The 17,857-nt window shown below is 41.4% G+C and overlaps 1 protein-coding gene across 2 annotated transcripts in view; it reads right to left on the bottom strand.

Annotated features, from left to right (window-relative positions):
* Positions 1–389: 389 nt before the first annotated feature.
* sh2b3 (SH2B adaptor protein 3) overlaps positions 390–17,857 on the bottom strand; it is a 62,739-nt gene continuing 45,271 nt past the window's right edge. For both annotated transcript variants that reach the window (XM_030738100.1, XM_030738099.1), the window contains exons 3-8: positions 9,918–10,019; positions 8,794–8,882; positions 3,390–3,487; positions 3,011–3,225; positions 2,588–2,765; positions 390–2,240 (exon numbers count right to left, since the gene is read on the bottom strand). In XM_030738100.1, coding sequence (XP_030593960.1) covers positions 1,858–2,240; positions 2,588–2,765; positions 3,011–3,225; positions 3,390–3,487; positions 8,794–8,882; positions 9,918–10,019 — 1,065 coding nt within the window. In that variant the 3' untranslated portion in view covers positions 390–1,857. The remainder of the gene's footprint in view (positions 2,241–2,587; positions 2,766–3,010; positions 3,226–3,389; positions 3,488–8,793; positions 8,883–9,917; positions 10,020–17,857) is intronic.

The following is a 17,857-nucleotide window of genomic DNA, read 5'->3' as shown; positions in this document are numbered from 1 at the left end:
CTGACTGAAATGCTGTGGCCGGACCTTAACAGAGCTGCGCATGAATGAATGAATGCCCGCAAAGCTCAATAAACTGAAGCAACACTGTAAAGAAGAGTAGGTCAAAAGTCATACAGAAAACAACAATGTCAAATTACTGCTGCTTAAGGTGGTTCTACAAGCTGATAAATAACGGGGTGTACTTAATTTTTCCTGCATGGCGACCGTGAGAAAAGTTTAGACGTCGCATCTGAACATGAAAGCATACACACCAGAGCAGAAGTACAATTTTCTGTCATTAATTCAGCGGCACCAAATCCATCCACCTTCTAAACCACTGCTCAGGGCTGCAGGGTGGTAAAATATTAAAATTATGCTGTTATTTTATCATTCCAATTTCTCTGATTTTGTGGCAGAAATTATTTCTGTGGTGCCGTGTTGGGTTTTTTTTTTTTCAAACCTGAAGTCAGCCATACTCAACTTGCTTTGGCCCAGTGCCACTTTCAAAAAAATGATTCATCTATGAGCCAGTTAATAAACTTTAATATTTATCGGATAAGCTGAATTAACAGTAATAATTCACTCTCCTGTGAAATTATTTTTAAAAGACCTGACTTATTAACTACAATAACTGGGACTGACACGATATGACAGGTAAACATCTTTTATGGGATTCAACAGATGCAGCTGCATTTTAGTTGCAGTTGCTTTGGGTACATTTAAAAAGTTTATCATCACATTAAACAAGCTCCACCCCTTTTATTTACTGAATCCAGCTGACACTCAACGTGACCCTGATTTGGCCCGTAAGTTGAGTATTACTGCCTTAGGCGATTAAAATTCAACACGACACCACAAAACCTTGATGGACTGATGGACTACACTTGTACTCATCTCTCATAAGCCACAACGCTCACCTCCAGACACACAACTTGAACTTGGATTTAGGCAAAAACAGCGCTGATGAAAAGCTGATTCTGAATCATTTCCGTACTTCTCTATAAGTTTGAAGGAGTGGAAGCGGTGTTCAATCCATTTCTAGCAAAAATAGAAGAAAAGTTTACCCTTTTTCCTTTTTTTTTTTTTAAATCATTATTATTATTTTTCTACAAAAGAATCTGTGCATAGAAAAATACACATTGTTTCCAAAGTGCACTAAAGGTACACTTAAATATATAATAAACCACAAGTGGAAGAATATCTATTGTAATAGCACTCTAAAGTGAGTGCTCTTTGTCTGTGTATGTGTGAAGAGAGGAAAAAAAACAAACAAAAAACAGACAGATGGGAGTTTTGCTCCACACTGGGAATTTCGTGTGGAGAGTAAATGTCTTTTAAAAATATTTTAAATTAACCAATTTTGCAGGGAGTGCCTTCCCATCAGTTCAGGTTAAGCGCCAAAGAAATGAAAACAAGTGCACCTCTATAAAAATGGCCAGAATAGAAATATAGAAAACTATTTTTTGCTCGGGCTTTAGGTCATCTAGTCATTTGACTCTCCCACTCTCACAGAGAACAACAATAATCAGCACTGTTATAAAGCTCTGAAAATACATTCACTGTGCACACTCTGGGTGGAGGATGTGAGGGGCTGACACTGGTAAACACACACACAGCGAGAGTGTGTGTGTGTGTGTTTTTACATACACAGTGGCATGCATTCATCAGAGAAAGACTTCTTCACTCAAGTTCATGAGTCTGCTGTAATCAGGTTATGTAGCTGTAGGAGGGAGCAACAAGCTGCATCTGAATGATCGTTTCTGTGTGTATGTGTGTGTGTGCGTGCGTGCACGTGTGAGAGACAGTGTGTGCGAGCATGTCAGCTTCACAGGTGTCTGCTGTGGTTCAGAGGTGATGGAGGTGTTTGACTCGGAGGGGTCAGAGCAACATGTACTGGTTGTCTATTGCCCGCTTGCGACCCCGTTCAGGTTCGAGCTCATAGTCTGAGTCCCGCTGGGGGATGATGGGAGCGTGGGTGTTGGGGTGGCGGTGAAGGTTCCTCCGACCCACCGACTCGCTCCGACGCAGTGGAGGAGGGGCTGTCGCGGTGGGCTCAGGGACCAGGCCGGTGCGGGTAAAAGAGTGAATTCCAGACTGGTTAAAGGAGCTGGGAGTGGAAATGCTGGTGCTGGTGGTACTGTTAGTGGAGCAGGAGGAAGGGAGCTGACTGGAGCTGCGAGCCAGGCTGCAGTGAGCCAAGCTGGGCTCAGAGCTCCAGCGATGGAGGGAGAATGGGACCAGGAGAGCGCCTGAGAGCTGACCTGAGGGAAACAGGAGGAAATAAATCAGAGGTGTGGTAATTACAAACACAGACAGGCTTCAAAAAAGACGTGAGAGTAGCTAAAGGTGTCGATTTTATAGAAATGACAAACGCATTTATTTAGTATTCATGCATGCACTGATACTCTGAGCTCCTAGGAATGTCAGTCCAAGATGGTGGAGTAGGACCACAGACCACTGGAGAAGCTACTGACCACTGCTCCGTTATTTATTGTCACAAACTACATACATAAAAGTAAGCGTGGGTGTGCACCACACTACTAATTCTGTGGTAAATATTGTTAGCACACATTATTATTTGAACGGGGTCTGAATGTAAGAGTCTCACCCTGTGAAGGTGGAGTGGAGCCCGCCACTACGAAGCTGGACAGAGTGACAGCTCCGGCGGCTCCACACTCCAGTGGGATAGGGAAGAGTCGGAAATGACTGAGCATGTCCATAACAGAGGGGAAGCGCAGGTGCTGCACCCTGCACTGACCCCATTCTGTCAAAGAGAGGCGCAGGTGCTGCAGGGAGGGAAAAAAAAAAAAAAAACATTGAGGAAACAGACTTTGGCTGCCTTATTCTCTTCCTAACCACAGTGATCAGTGTTTACACTTGTTTATCAATGCTTGTGTAACACTTCCTTCTATAAACTGCTACCACTGCTGTTAGGAAACCATGTCTATACAATTTTGATGTTTACAGATAAAAAAGGATTAAAGAGAATCCTCAACTGCCAGCACGACTGTATTAAGATACTGATCTGTACCTTTGCTTTCCCCTGGTAGTTAAACGTGAGGACGTAGTCGCCCCTGCGTGTCTCACTCTGTCGGACCAGAAACACCCCGTGTCCCTCTGGCCCGGAGCTCTGAACCAGGTGGGCCGCCTTGACGCGAGAGATGGGTCCGTGGAACCAGGGGTAGGAGAAAAGGAAGTGATCTGTCTTCTGGATTACCTGCTCTGGCAGGGTGAAGGGTGCAGGACCTGCAGGGAAGAACAGAGGAAGAAGATGTTTGTTTCTGTCCGATTTAATCAATACACCCACATGTGAACAAACAGGATGAAACAAAAGCTTTGTGACCTATAAACTCAATAGCTTTGAAACACCCTGATTATCAGAGGTAACGTCCCCTCATCCCAGTACTCACTCTGACTCTGACTCTCTGGCTCTGTGCTCGCTCTGTGACTGGCTGGAGCAGAACTGTCAGCTGGGGAAGGGAGGGGCTCCAGATCCACACTGACTGACCTGAGAGACAAGAGCAGATTTGGATTACACACGCTTTATTATTTACAACAAATGTATGTTATTCTAACTGTGGAGTCCGCTTGGGATTTTTTCTCCACATTACAGTCACATAAGTTTGACCACTGTTCCATTACATGGACGTCAGTTTTTGCCTTCTGTTCTGTGATGAAAAGCGGTTTAAGATGCTTTATGTGTAGTTGTACAGATATCCAGTGCCACGGTTGCCTGTAGCTTTTCATGTTTTTCTGCAAACACCCAACTACTAAACAGGTGTAGTAAAACTTGAGTGCAGTGCAACCCGGAAATGGTGATGGTTCTCCTTTCAAAGTAAAAGATATGCCTCGGCGTTGCAGCCAACATGTTTCAAAAGGCGCCGCTTTTACTTTGAAGGCAACCCGTCTCCATTTCCAGTTTGTGTTGCACCTTTCACATATTCACTACAGCCCGGAGAGCAGCTGGACGGTGTTTGTAGACAAGTCTGTCACTTCCATTCAAAATACAACTGCAGCAATATGCTAGCAACCAACGCAATCAGAGGAGGTTTTTGCCAACTCGTTGGGGAACGCATATTTTTCCCTAGCGACACATGGTTGCCAAGGGGTCACTGACTGGTCTCTAAGGCCTGCATTGACTGGGATTTTAGCAGCCGTTTTCCCAGCGACTCCCTCTCAGCCGAGCACAGCCAAATGTTCGCGGACCAGACTCTAAGCCTGTGTGACTGGGGCCTTATTCACTTGAACCTACATCGTCACCATGACTGTCCAAAATAGTGGAGAAGTTAATATCATGTGATTAGCAGTCATGTGTCTGAAAAACCTCAATATTTACTGCAATATGCAGCCTCAAGGTGGATTGGGAAACTGTTTAGTCTACATGCACTTATCTGACTTAAATCCCATTTGCCAGTGGGGCTTTTATAAGGAAAAGTACTACATCGAAAGCCCTTCACGACTGATCCTTTATTTGGTTTTCACTCAAACACAATTGTGATCTGTGAACTTGGATTCTGCGTCAGTTCTACACTAATCTACAACATAAAGAAGTCACTTGAATGGCTCCATTTTGTTAGACTGGACGTCCACAAGGTCGAGTGTAAAAGCAGTAACGCTTCAGGCTTAAGTGTATGGAATCAAAAGAGGTATATTTAATATGTTTAGTATGTGTACCGAGCCGCAGCTCGCTCCACCATCTGTCAATATTGTTTGGCAGATACTACAATATCGTCAATATTGACAGATACAGTATCTGTCAATTTGTGCACTGCACAAGTCTAAAGACTGGCTGAAGTACAATATAGTTTACTACAATGCAGTTACACAATTGTATTTATGAGAGGAACCTTGCATATATATTTACATTTGCAAATGTTGTGATGCACAGTATTAAAAACTGAAAGCATTTTTTTTTCTTAAATGAGGCCTATTATTTTTGATAGAGGGCCAAACTTTGCCCATAGACTTTATTTGCTTCCCACCAGGCTGAGGAATGCATGACACTAAAGGGAGTCCTCACAAGGATAAACACACAAGCGAGTGTGTGTTTGTGGGGTGAGTCTACTGAACATGGAGGAAACACCAGGCTGAAGGCAAACAAAGCCACAGACGGGAAGTGAGTCCAGTTGAGATCTGAACTTACATTTCTTCTGTTTCACTGCTCTCTCTTTCTCACACACACACACACTCACACACACACACACGCACAGACACACACACACGCACGGTACATTTGTGCACTTAGATGAGAACGGGAAGGTTAAAGAGGGAAGTTGGAGTAAAATCCTGCTTAAATGCTGACTTGAGTTTGCAGAGCAATGAATAACAGGAAGACTCTTTACTTCTCACTGTGTGTGTGTGTTCTTGTTCTTCTTTGTGACAATCATTTTGCTCTGAATAAGTATAGACATCATTTCACTCAGTCAGCAAAGCTTCAAAGATTAGAGTTTAGCCCTCAGCATACCTGAAACATGCTACACCTACCACATCTGAAGGAAAATATGAGTTTATATCCCTCACGCTGCCTCTCTGATGTCTCTTCTGTGCCTTTTGAGCTTCTCTGTAGTCTCAGCATGATGAATCACACAAATGATGCTGCACTCTTTTGGACAACAAGCCTTTTCCACACAAGACCTTTTGAGCTGTACTGGCAGGAAAAGTATGGATGCTGTTAACAGCATTCAGAATGACTCTGCTTCATCTAAGTGACAGCAAGTTGGCAGATTAGATGTCAGAACCCCGAAAGTAAAGCTCAAGTGTAATTATTAAAATGAATATTTATATTTGAGGCTTGTCTGAACAGCACTGATGATGCTGCACAAAGTGACACAAAAGAAAAGTCATGATGATCAAAGTGTTAGATGCTACGAGGTGGAATTTAGACAAAAACAAGCCTGAGTTAAAATGACACAGGGGCTCTACTGCATGCGCCACGTCATTTAAGGTCCAGTTATGTCCAGCTGTCCAACCAAGTAAACTGGGGAGTTTTCCCGGTATGTCCTTTATTTTATTTTTAATGCAACATTGCAGCAAAAGATGAGCCTGGGTCAGATAAAATAAAACACAAACAAACAAACCTTGCTTTATCTTATTGGAACATCCCCCGGCTCCGGAGGTTTACAGAGCTCCATTCAAATAATGCAACACGCAGGCCAGCTGCTACTCTAAACAAAGCCCTGAATAATCTAACATGTACTTTGTTTAAGGCATCCTGAGGACTCAGGTCTGTAGTCGGATCGTCAGATACGGAGACTTTTATACTGTAATTTATTAAAATTTAACGGAAGTTATTTTTCTAAGTTAGTCTGTGTGCCTTTCCAGATATCTGCAGAAATGAGAAAGGCCCCGAGATTCTCCGAGTCTCAGACCTCCCCCACACTTCCTTTCAGAGAAACGCACGCTGACACATACAAATACACACACTGTCTTTGTTATGAGAAACAGAAAACTTGTGCATTGCTAATTTTTATTTCAGGATTGGGTATTCCTACGAGTACAGCTTACACTGATTATTGCTTAACATAATAAGCTTCAGGAGTGTGACCTACTCTGCGTATTTAAACCTCTTCTTTTCCCTGCGGTGATATTTATCCTTTAGCCTTTACAGAGCTCTTTAGTAGGTATGACCCTTCAATCTGATCAGTTTAACCTGAACAATTAAAGGTGGTTTGATGAAGCAAACAGTGTTATTATTTTCACCCACCCCACCCCCAATTTCACGGCTCTAATATTTCAAAGTCTTTTCTGTCCAAAGTAGAGGTGACAGGAACTACAGTTCGTTTATTCTGGTCCGAAATGGCTCAAGGCGTTTAGCTCAAACTTGCAACGGGTACCTGGCAGTTGGGTCAAATCAAGGTCGGATCACATTTACACCATAAACTGACTGTACTGGAGTTCATTTGGAACCGGACTGTTTTGGTCCAAACCCGAGTGCGATTACGCTCTTCACATCTGCACAAACGAGCTGCACCAAGGGGGGAAAACAAACCAGAGTTCAATTTAAAAGGACTAAACATTGCGGGTGTGAAAACACCCTTAAAGCTGTCTCCTACTTTAACCCAGTTCACTGTAAAAAGTTATGTTTATTGCAACTATTCTTCTCTACACGTGATCCATTACTTCTCAAAGGTGTAGCGCAAACGCTAAGTTGACTTAAATAACTGTTGACTGATCAGTTAACAAGAATATTTCAATTGAACAAAGCTGAAACCTGCTCCAAGCTCTTACAGTAAACTTACACAAGAGCAAATGCAAACTGCGAAGAACAGATAAATATACTTCTGGACATGCACACACACACACACACACACGTACACAGACACACGTACACAGACACATACCCGCTTGTCTACATATGCACATACATCAACAGCTATTCTCACCTTCTTTTACAAGCATACCTCAGGACGAGCAAACATCCAGCACACCCACAAACACTACAAACAGCCAAGTGTTAAATATTTCCTCTCGACATGTGAAGCTCTTGGCTGATACTCATGTTTAGAATAACAATTTGGCAGGTGAGTTGTTTTTCCTTTTTTGCATACTTTGTTCATGTTGTTATGTATTCCTCCTTTTGTTCCAAAATAAACAAAGAAAGTTCAGCTTTTCCTCACAGTTTCTTTGAACATTTAGGCAGCAAAATCAATGAGATGCAACAGCCACCAACATAAAAAAAAGCCACTTTAATTGCTAGTATACTTATATCAGTCAACAAAGCAGAGATTGGCCAATACTCTTATGTCAGTGCGTCCCCAATTTCCACTCAGAAGTGAAAGTACAGCAAGGAAGTACCATTAGCAAGCATGCACATAAACTACTAAAAATAAATGGGCTTGTTCTGCAGTACATGGCTAACGTGAGCAATGGATTATTATCTGTTACATACTTTATTAAACCACTGATTATGTGAGCAGCACTTTACTGTTGTAGCCGGTCTACACAGCATTTCTGCTTACATGCAAAGTCACCCACACTTCCCCCCAAACGCCCATTCTGAGCCAAGACAAACCCTTTATATACGTACAGTTTGGGATAGCATCGTGATTCTAACAATGATAACTGAGCGAGGGGAAAGGAGAAACAGTTATGCTTCACAAATTTGTACACATTTATTCCTTTGATCTTTGAATTCTGTGTGAAATATTGCCAAGTTTTTCTTCTTTGTGCCACAACCAGTTATTCAAATGAAACCAAGTAAGTTGGGAAATATCTGTAAATGTGAAATACGACTGCCCTACTAGATACTGCAGACTATTCAATACAACTACACTTGTATAACACGATATGACAACAAACGTCATCTTCAGGCACCTTTTAAAATGTGTCGGTTGCATTGGCAGGACACAATTTTTACTTTAAAAGCTGAATGTTCTCTGCTTCTGGTTTGCGTCGCAGGTGAGCGGTACTGAAACTTGAAAACCGCTCACCCAGTAGTCAGTGAGTATTTGCAGACAAGTCGGGCTCCTCCGTGCAAACAGCCGACAGCAACGGCCTGCGACCGACCGAAGTGATCACAAGGAGGTTTCTGGTGCAGCACCATGAACTTCTTTGTGACTGATTCCATGTAGCAACAGCCAGCACCGCTTGGTCTGGTAATACACATTTTCCCCAGTGACTGGAGGCTGCAAACCAGTCTCTGGGCCCGTGTGATTGAAGCTTTAACAGTACAGAGCTGTGATTTAGTTTTTGTCTCATAATACAAAAATAATTCAGCTGCTTCAATCTTCAGTTAATTTTCACCACCAACAGCAATGAACGGGTCAAAAATAAGGCACGTGTTAGGCTGCTGTTTTGTGTTTCCACATCACTCACCTGCTGCTGATGCATTCTTTTAGCTCTGTGGTCCAGGAGCTGACCTGCTGCTCGTTGTCTGTCTCAAATATCAGGCTACCTCGATTAACCTGCAGAGATAAAGATGCTTTAAAAAAAACAAAAAAAAAAAAACACACAAAAATGTACATGATGCAAATGCATGAAATGGCCTGGACCTCTGCACTGAGAGTGCTTAATAATGCTGCCATTTCTATTTATTTCTGTACCCTTTTCCAATGACAAAACCCGTGTCCATTACAACAGAATTAAAATAGGAAAGGACTGCACACCACTATAAAACACTGCATAACCACCACAAGTTAAATACACAATTGAATAAGTAAAGAAGAAAAAAAACTCATAACAAGATGTTCCATCAAATTTCAAAAGGTTTACCGTTAAAAAAAAGTCAAACATCCTGAGGGGGGTGTACTGGTTTTCTTGTGCTGAGATTTTAAAAAAAAAAGAGTCTGCACCTGCTACAGGACGACACTTCCTTAGTGAGGAGAGATACTATCAATATCAAGAGCCTCTGGGTGAAGCAGAACTTTTGAAATGAAAAACAAAGGCATGAGGGTTTTTTTGTAAAACGTACTAAAAAAAAGAAGGAGCAGCCCAAGTTAAAGCTCCACCACTGATGCGTAAAACCACTATCAAATACTCGCTCCTGTGGTTGTGAAAACTTTGTAGTTTGCTTTTTTTCCACTGTGAACAAAGACTGTAATTTTCTACTGTACACAAATGTGCTCAATAAACAAACAAAATGTCATTAAAATAGTGGTGAAGATAAAAATATTCACGCCAAAGGGCTGAAGAGCAGCAACAGTGCTGCAACACTGTTTGCCTGAGTCGTTTTATGTTTGACGCATTTTCAGCTCAGGCAGAAACAGAAGACTTTATGGTGAAATATCATTTCACTTTAAACCAGCAAAGTCTAAATGAGCTCCACTTTGTGAGTTTTGAAATGGCAATGTTTATCCTGTTCTGGCTGAACGGTGAAGATCTGAGCAATGTGAACATAAACAACTCAGTGGTCAAATCCCAAACTACAATTTTTGGAAAGAGAGTTTACAGCATCTCAGAGGAAGCGTCATTTTTCCGTTTAGCTGAAATCCCGCACAGACCTTTAAAACAAATGTGTTAAAGTTGTCGGGCATCTCCAGCCGGTTGCAACGCCGGACTTCTTGGATATCTGAGCAGGGAGTCGTCAGCTTGGGACTGTGGGCCTGAAACACACAAGGAGTGCATGATTAGTGTGCGATAATTCCTTTAATGAACAATTAAGAGGCACAGAAACAGAAAGGTCATTAAAATGATATGTAGCATGTCAAACAAGAGCATCAACCTTCCTGATAATCATAACCTTCCCTTTAACAGATAACTATTTTAAAACTGGTGGAAGTAACAAAAGCATGTGCCAATTTCCTTGAAAGAAAGATATATAAATTAAAAAAAATGTCACCCATTTGTAATCCATAACTAAAAAAGGGAACCTTTTTTTTATAGAAACTTGGGCAGTTTAACATCTAATTTTTTGACATTAGTAAAATAAAACCATAAAAAAAAACATCATCTTTTAAACCCGAAGCTAGAAAACTTGAAACATCTGCTTTAACTTAGCTCAAAGTGTGCAGTGGTCAAACTTTCATGGTCTGTGTAGATTTGCTACTCATCTGTTTTCTTGTACTAAGAAATGGGAGTCTATTCCATGCAGGAAATTGCCAAAAAAAAAAAAAAAAAAAAAAAAAAAGGATTTCATGCAACGCTGTGTACTGCTCAGCTCAATCTGGCTCCCAGGGGTGACATTTAATAAAGCTGCCAAATAAGTGACTTATAGGACTACAAGCTGTGGTCACCTTGCTCGGCTGTGCACTGAGGCCTCCCACTTCTTTTTTCTATTTTGGTCAGAGAGGCAGTTTGCACTTGTGCGATCACCTCTGTAGCCTTATTTTAAGGTTGACGAATTAAACTAAAAATATCACAGGACACAAATGAGCATGATGTAAGCTCCTGCGGCAGGGCTCGAAGGCTGGCTGTGTTTGAAGAAACTTAAATGAGACATGAGTGGCTTTCTGGTGTCTGTCTGACCTGAGGCATGTGGCGTGAACTCGTGACACTGCGAGTTTGTTCACCACCAACAAAACCAGCAGTGATCCAAGCTTTAATAAATTAAACAGTATATACAAGACGCTCAGAAAGTAAGAGTGCATATGGAGATATTTTATACTACTCAAATTCCCATCTCAGTCAGGTGAACCCTGAAGCCAGCTGGACAGAAGGATGATGATGTGTCTTATAAAGTGAAGGACATTTAAAGCAAAAATACTCCATCCCAGACTGCTCTCAGATGACTGCACACAGCTGTGTGCAGTCATTACACACTGTGCAGTCACGACACACCAGTTTTACCTGGCGCAGTTTACACCGGACCTCATTTTAGTTTCTATTTTTCAAAGCAGATCCATACAGACGCATTTTGCCCTAAAGAGCCTCCGAACCCTCACATGCAAACGAGTGCCAACGTAGCCGACGGCATAAACATACACACACACACACACACACACACACACACACACACACACACACACACATGGACGAATGACTCAGCCAGCCATGTGTAAAGGGCCTGCGGTATGTCTGGGTCAGAAGTCACTGCTGAAATGAAGGCTGAGTGATAACTGAGAGAAACACGTGTAGACAAGGGCATCAGCAGATATAATGAAAAGTTTAAAAACAAGAGCGTGCCGTATGTGCCAAACATCAGGAATTTTGATGTTTGACAACTAAAAGAATGTCAAATGCTGTCAAACCATGACATTTAGTATTCAGGTGTCACACACATTTATGGGTTTATAAATGGGTTTATAATAGATAAAGAAATGTTTTTCAAAGAGCAGACTTTGAGAGTGAAAGTAATCACAAGCTGTAATAATTCATCTGACATTATTTTCTTGATTTCTTTAAACAATCTGTCAGAAAATAAAACAGAAAACTGTAAAAAAAAAAAAAAAAGAAAAATGCAAGTCACAAGAGCCCTTCAGTCCGAGCTCATCTGTCACATCCTGCTGTGTTTGACTAACATTTCAAATTCAATCTGCAACTCCGTTCAAAGGAAAAGCAGCAACTTCTTACATATGAGGAGCTGGAATCATAAAATCCCTGACTTCCTGACCATTTAATTGAATAATTATTTAATCATTAAACTGTTTCAGCTCTACAGAAAAGCCAAAAATGCTGAGTGTGCAATCTGGGCAAACAGTCACATAAAGATCTATTTTCCTCACAGACAAAATCTCGTGTGATCACATGATTACAAGAAAGCCTGACACTTCAACCCGAGGCTTCGGGCACAACTCACAAATCTTAAACTCTACACACAGATTCTGCACATTGCATCTGCAGGCGAGGGACAGGATTTCTGGTACTATCCGAGTTATATTGTGGCATGATGATGTAGGGAGTGCTCTCGCCTCACAGCAAGAAGGCTCCTTTTTTTGAACCCCAGCTGGTGCCTCTCTGTGTGGAGTTCACATGTCCTCCTTGAAAAGTGCTACATAAATGCCAGTGCATTTCCATTTCCATACTGAACAATCATATTTAAGCGAGCTTTGATTACATGGAGGTAAACGGTCCATGTGGAGAGCAACCTATCTTTGCTGAAATGTAATCTCGAAAGCACTGACTACGGTCTGACATCGATTTAGCTTATAATTAGCTTTATCAAATTGATCTGTATTCACTGAAGCTTGCCATAAATGTGTCACAATTAATTGCACTCTGGCATAGTTCATGCTGTTGGTATTTCTTCACGTGATCTGCTCAGTTCCTGTGAAAAAGCTCATCATCTGCCATATGAAGAGCATCAGATTGCCCACCTCTATGTGAAATTTTAAACAGTATTTAAGAATACCGGATTTATTACCTTTAGAACATGGATTTGTTACATTTAAGCTACCAGTAACTATTGTGACTTGCACAAACCTCCAAAACAAGTGGAGTGGAGGCTAAGTAGATCAAACCCCTGTGGGACAGACACATGCAAGAGAGCAGAACAGAAAAAAAAATGGAGGGGGGGGGGGGGGGGGGGGCAGTGTGCAGAAGCAGCAAAAGGAAACAGACAAGACAGTAAAAGACACGGCAAGAAGGAAGGATGGAGGGCAAAAGAAAGAGCGGGGAGGACGAATTCCACTGCTTTGTGCACGGTATGAGTTTGAGCGCATGTGACAGTGCATGAGCCTGAGGAATGCCTGCGTTAATCCTACGCGCATGCAAAAAAAACAGGACAGGAGCGCACTCATCAGAAGAATAGATTCACCTTTCTCCCTCACAACCCTTAACGCTATGAGTTTCAACCACAGCGTCTAATATTATCACTAAAAAGCACAGTGACGCAGACAGGTCAAGGATGTGACTCATTTAGAGAGACCTGAGTCAGTGCAAGAGGAACTGACTAAAAGGGAGCTCGCACCAAATCGCTGCCACAGCTGCAAGTCACTGTTGTTCGCAGAAATTTACATCAGATTCAGGGGTTACAAGTTTCAGGTTTTCTAATAATTTCCCCTGTAGAAAGATTGAGATAAAGTGGGGAAAATGACATAAATATATAGTCTAAGAGGAAAAACAAGAATCATATAGAAAGATAAAAAAGAAAAAATAAATTTGTAAAAAAATACTGAAAAGCAAAAAAATCATACTGTTTGGTAACAAACTGATCATTAATTTAGAAACAAGGGGCGATAAAACTGCACTGAATGGTCCTGATTTTCTTTGGCCACTTGGGGGCAGTGAACACAAGTTGTAAACATCTTCTTATAGGTTGACATATTGAACTTGCTACCAAACAGCTGCTTACCGACACATCTGGCAGCTACAGAGCAACATCACGGCTCATTTGGAGTCTTGCTGAATTAAATATTTATTCTCTATTAGCTCTGCTTTTGGTCTCTACCAACTCCTGAGGGTTGCTAAACAGACCGGTGAATCACTAACTGTCTTAGTGCTAAGCACCGAGGAGTGGGTTTGTAGAGCTTACCTCGATAATCAACCACAGCAGTAAAAGTTTCAGCCTGGGAAGCCAAGCAGTGAGCTGAAACTTATTGTTAAGCTCGGAGGATTCAGTGGATGATTATTTGTAAGTTTGCAACTACATGTGACCCCTCTGATACCTCTTGGGTTAGAGGGGTTGAAATCTGATCTATGTGCCACATTTCTGTTTGTTTTCCTGTGTGACTCAACCTATCTTTGCAAAACATCTTAAATGATGCATGACGTATGCAGAAACAGCGATGCACGATGAATCTGTGGCTCATAGATCAGTCAATCAAAGAAAAGATTAAATAATTTTGTCAGCTTCCTTCTACTTAAGATCATACAAAAAGAGAATATATTTGGGTTACGGACCACAGTCTGAGTATCTACAGTCAAAAAAAAAGAGAAGAGGAACATTTTGCACTGTTTTCTGTTATTTAACACAGCATGCATTTAACCAAGAAAACAATGGTTGCAGCCTAAATACAAACGCAAGTAATGGTATCAGTCACTCTCACTGTGTGTGCCTGTATTAGATTAGTCAACATTCGAGCAGAGAGCAACTCATTGAGAAGAATTTATTGTGTGAATATGAATGAGCGCCTGACTAGGAGCATCTTTGAGGAACCATGTGTGCCTGTGGAGGGGGGGGCATTCAGCAGATGTGTGACTGGTTGAGCAACAACATAACAGGCCTGATTTCTGTGAATCAACCTCATCCAGGGAGCAAGTTCAAGCTCACAGCACATTTCCTATTACTGCAAACTGTAGCCTGTAATGCTCCCTAGAGAGAACACACACACACGAACACACACACACGAACACACACACGAACACACAGAGCAGGCTTTGCTGTTTTTCTTCTTTCATTTTTCAATCTGGATACACCTCCAACAGAGCCAGTGAGTAATGTGGGAAAACAGTCAGAGCATTTATGAACTGTGCGAGTGTTAATGTTTTAAAGTTTTCAAAGAAGTGCAGAGGTCCATCTCTCTTTTTATTGCTGCTCACCCCTGGTGACCCTCTAATAGAGTCAAAGGAAAGAACACAGCAGTCTTGTTCGTGTCATAAACTGTATATAAAATGCAACCAGAGCCACGGATGCTAAGAGGAAGAGCAGCAACACTGCATTCTTTCTTATGTCCTGCAGGGGGACAATTCTTCTGGTTAAAAAAAAGAAGTCCAGTAAATAATTTCCTGATGAATTTATGGTTTCAAACTCTAATACTTTGTAACTTATGAAGCCCCGTGTCGAGAATGACGATAAACAGGTTATGCTTTAGGGCAGGCCTAGCTTGTGACTTCAAAAACAGGGCTTTGTAAATGATTAGATGTTATGGTGGCTATGTCCATCTTTTATATACAGTCTATGGTGTTAAGCAGCTGTTGACATTAGTTGTTGGAAAAGCAAATAAACAGCCATTAGGAGAAGTAACCTACCCAAAAAGATGCACAATGACCGTGAAGTAATACAAACGGACTTTTCATTGTTCCTACAGTATGACTTTTTAAACAAAGCAATCCTGTTTGTGTGTCCAAACTGCAAGACCCAGAGGTGAACCCTAGTTTTTAACATCAAGCTTTGGGGGGGTCTTTGGGTGTAGCTATTTCCAGACAGGTACTGTCTGGTACAACTTAGTCTAGACCAGTGGTTCCCAAAGTCAAGAGTGCTGCAGCCCCCCTTTAAAACCACAAAACACAGGCTGTTGGCTATGAATTGCTAATCCCAGTCATATGTAAAGTGCTAATGCCAATATGGGACCCACTTGGGACTGGGACACAAACTTCAATACAAGAGCAGTAAATTTAGGTCAGAGTAATATCACAAACTAACCACCTCCTATAACCAGTTTTAACACTTTTTATATAAATGAATACATGTATATAAATATGTTATTATGTTATTACCGTGGGCCCCCTGCAGTATCTACACAGCCCACCAGGGGGCCGCGGCCCACACTTTAGGAACCACTGGTATAGACATAAAACATACAAAGTTGTGTCATTAGCAGTTTAAAAAATGTCCCTGTAAACAAAGCTCCAAAGAACATATAGAAACTGTGCCGTCTTAGGCACACAGCAAAGCATTGAAGAGAGAAAATAAAGCAGGATTAAAACAAAGTAGCGCACTCGCACTTTTTGTGAAGACAAACTTCTACGTAATGCAGTTTGGAGAGCGCTGCTACAAAATAAATTGTAAACCTGTTGCACCTGTGGAGCCTCGACAACATATAAGACACAAGTGCTGCTTAGCCAACACACAACGCTGGTGTTCTTTTTGCCAGTGCAAATGTACGTAGGAAACAGCCCCTGAAGTTATGTACGTTCACAGAAGCTCTGCATTGGACAGTTACTTCCTGGGAGCCCTGAGAACACTCTGTTCTGAAACTACTGTCTGGTGATGAAGAAGAACTAAAAGGGGACCCTAAACAGGAAAAAAAAAAGAAGATGCACAATGTCCATGAAGACGTATAAAATGATGGCAAAGAGATAGAAAACATACAATAACAGAAGCACCATGACGTCTGGTTAAGATGTGAGAGGAGTGGGGCCCTCTTGCATGACTGTGTGCAGAGGCCTGTTGATTCATGACTTGTTAGCAGATAAAGTGATAGCAGCTCTTTCCTGACACTGATTGTTTTGAATTTTGCACCAAATAAACACCATTTTAAAAAAAGGCAGCTTATTATTGTCAAAGTCCAGAGCTTTAAAGTCTCCCCCTCCCAGACAAAAACTTCAAAACCCGTCTGTGAGGTTTGTGAGTGACTACACAGCCTGATTCATTACTGAAGAGACATCCACACACAAAAGCTACGGGTGTACCAACTACTGCCTGGCCTCGACCTCCTCTACATCCAGATAGAGCAGGACTTTAGTAACCCTGGAGACTGAGTATAGGGAAGCTTTTCATTCACGTCTTAGATTACTGCTCCTCTTTGTCTCGACAGCTCGCCGGACTGTTCTGCCAGCAGACCTCGGCGCTCCGGCCTGCTCCTCACTCTGCAACCGAAAAAGAAGTTTTAACACAAGGTTGCCGTACTGCTGTGCGTTCGCAAACTGCATGAGCTGCTGTCATGGCGTTGAGTGAATTTGGGACCAGTCACACGCTTCCACGATGCTATCTGAGCTGAAATCTAATTTAACTCAGAATTTAACTTCCCCTTTAATGAGGCTGGAGATCGGCTTATTTCGTCTTTGGCATTCTCAGTGACGCTTTTTCAGCGTCAGCTTGTTCAGGCTGTTATCAGTTGTCTTTTATTGAAATATGTTAGACGCTTTTCCACAATATCCCCAAAAATCAGTCTTCCAAAGCTTTGGCATCTCCACATGAATAATCCTTGGCCCAAAAGGACAAGTTTGTGTTTAAAATCCAGATGGCAATGAAAGATCAGATGAGATTATGATTTTTATTGAAGTAAATGTCAAATAAGTAAGTCCAGAAGCTCAAACGAGATTTTTTGGCTTTGTACTACCCTAAACTGAATAAGAGTGCTTGAAGACATTCTCTAAGGGCATGGTTTTTTCCCCCAGTTTGAATTTTTAGTATAAACAAATTACAATTTAACTTTTAATGAAAGTAATTATTGGTGACAGAACAATTTAAAGCAAATCATTTCATAATTTAGTTTTTTTCTTTGCCTAAACTGTCAACTCTGAAATATTAAGCTGATCGTGATCACTCCCAGTAAAAATATGACACCACAAATTTTCACTTTGAGTCAACTTTCACTACTATGTTTCATCTTCAAACATAAGCATACTCACACAGATATCGCAAATGCGAAACACAGATACGCAGCAGTGACAATGCAGCTTACATCCTGGCCTGTGAATTCCTAAAAATGAACAGGCTTTAATATTATATTCACTTTAAATAAGGCGATAATCTGTCTTGTCAGTCTTACTCGGCCAAGAACATGATTTAAAAAAAAAATGTTTTTCCAAATTTATCAGTGGATTGTGATAAACTGCCTTTTGTTTAAATGATGACAGTATGCTTTCTGGTTTAAGAGAGGTAATTTTTCCTCAGCATCTT

Source organism: Archocentrus centrarchus, chromosome 9 (assembly GCF_007364275.1).
Source record: "Archocentrus centrarchus isolate MPI-CPG fArcCen1 chromosome 9, fArcCen1, whole genome shotgun sequence".
Lineage (NCBI taxonomy): Eukaryota > Metazoa > Chordata > Actinopteri > Cichliformes > Cichlidae > Archocentrus > Archocentrus centrarchus.
Note: the sequence above shows the minus strand (reverse complement) of the source record. Positions and strands in the feature narration are given on the sequence as shown.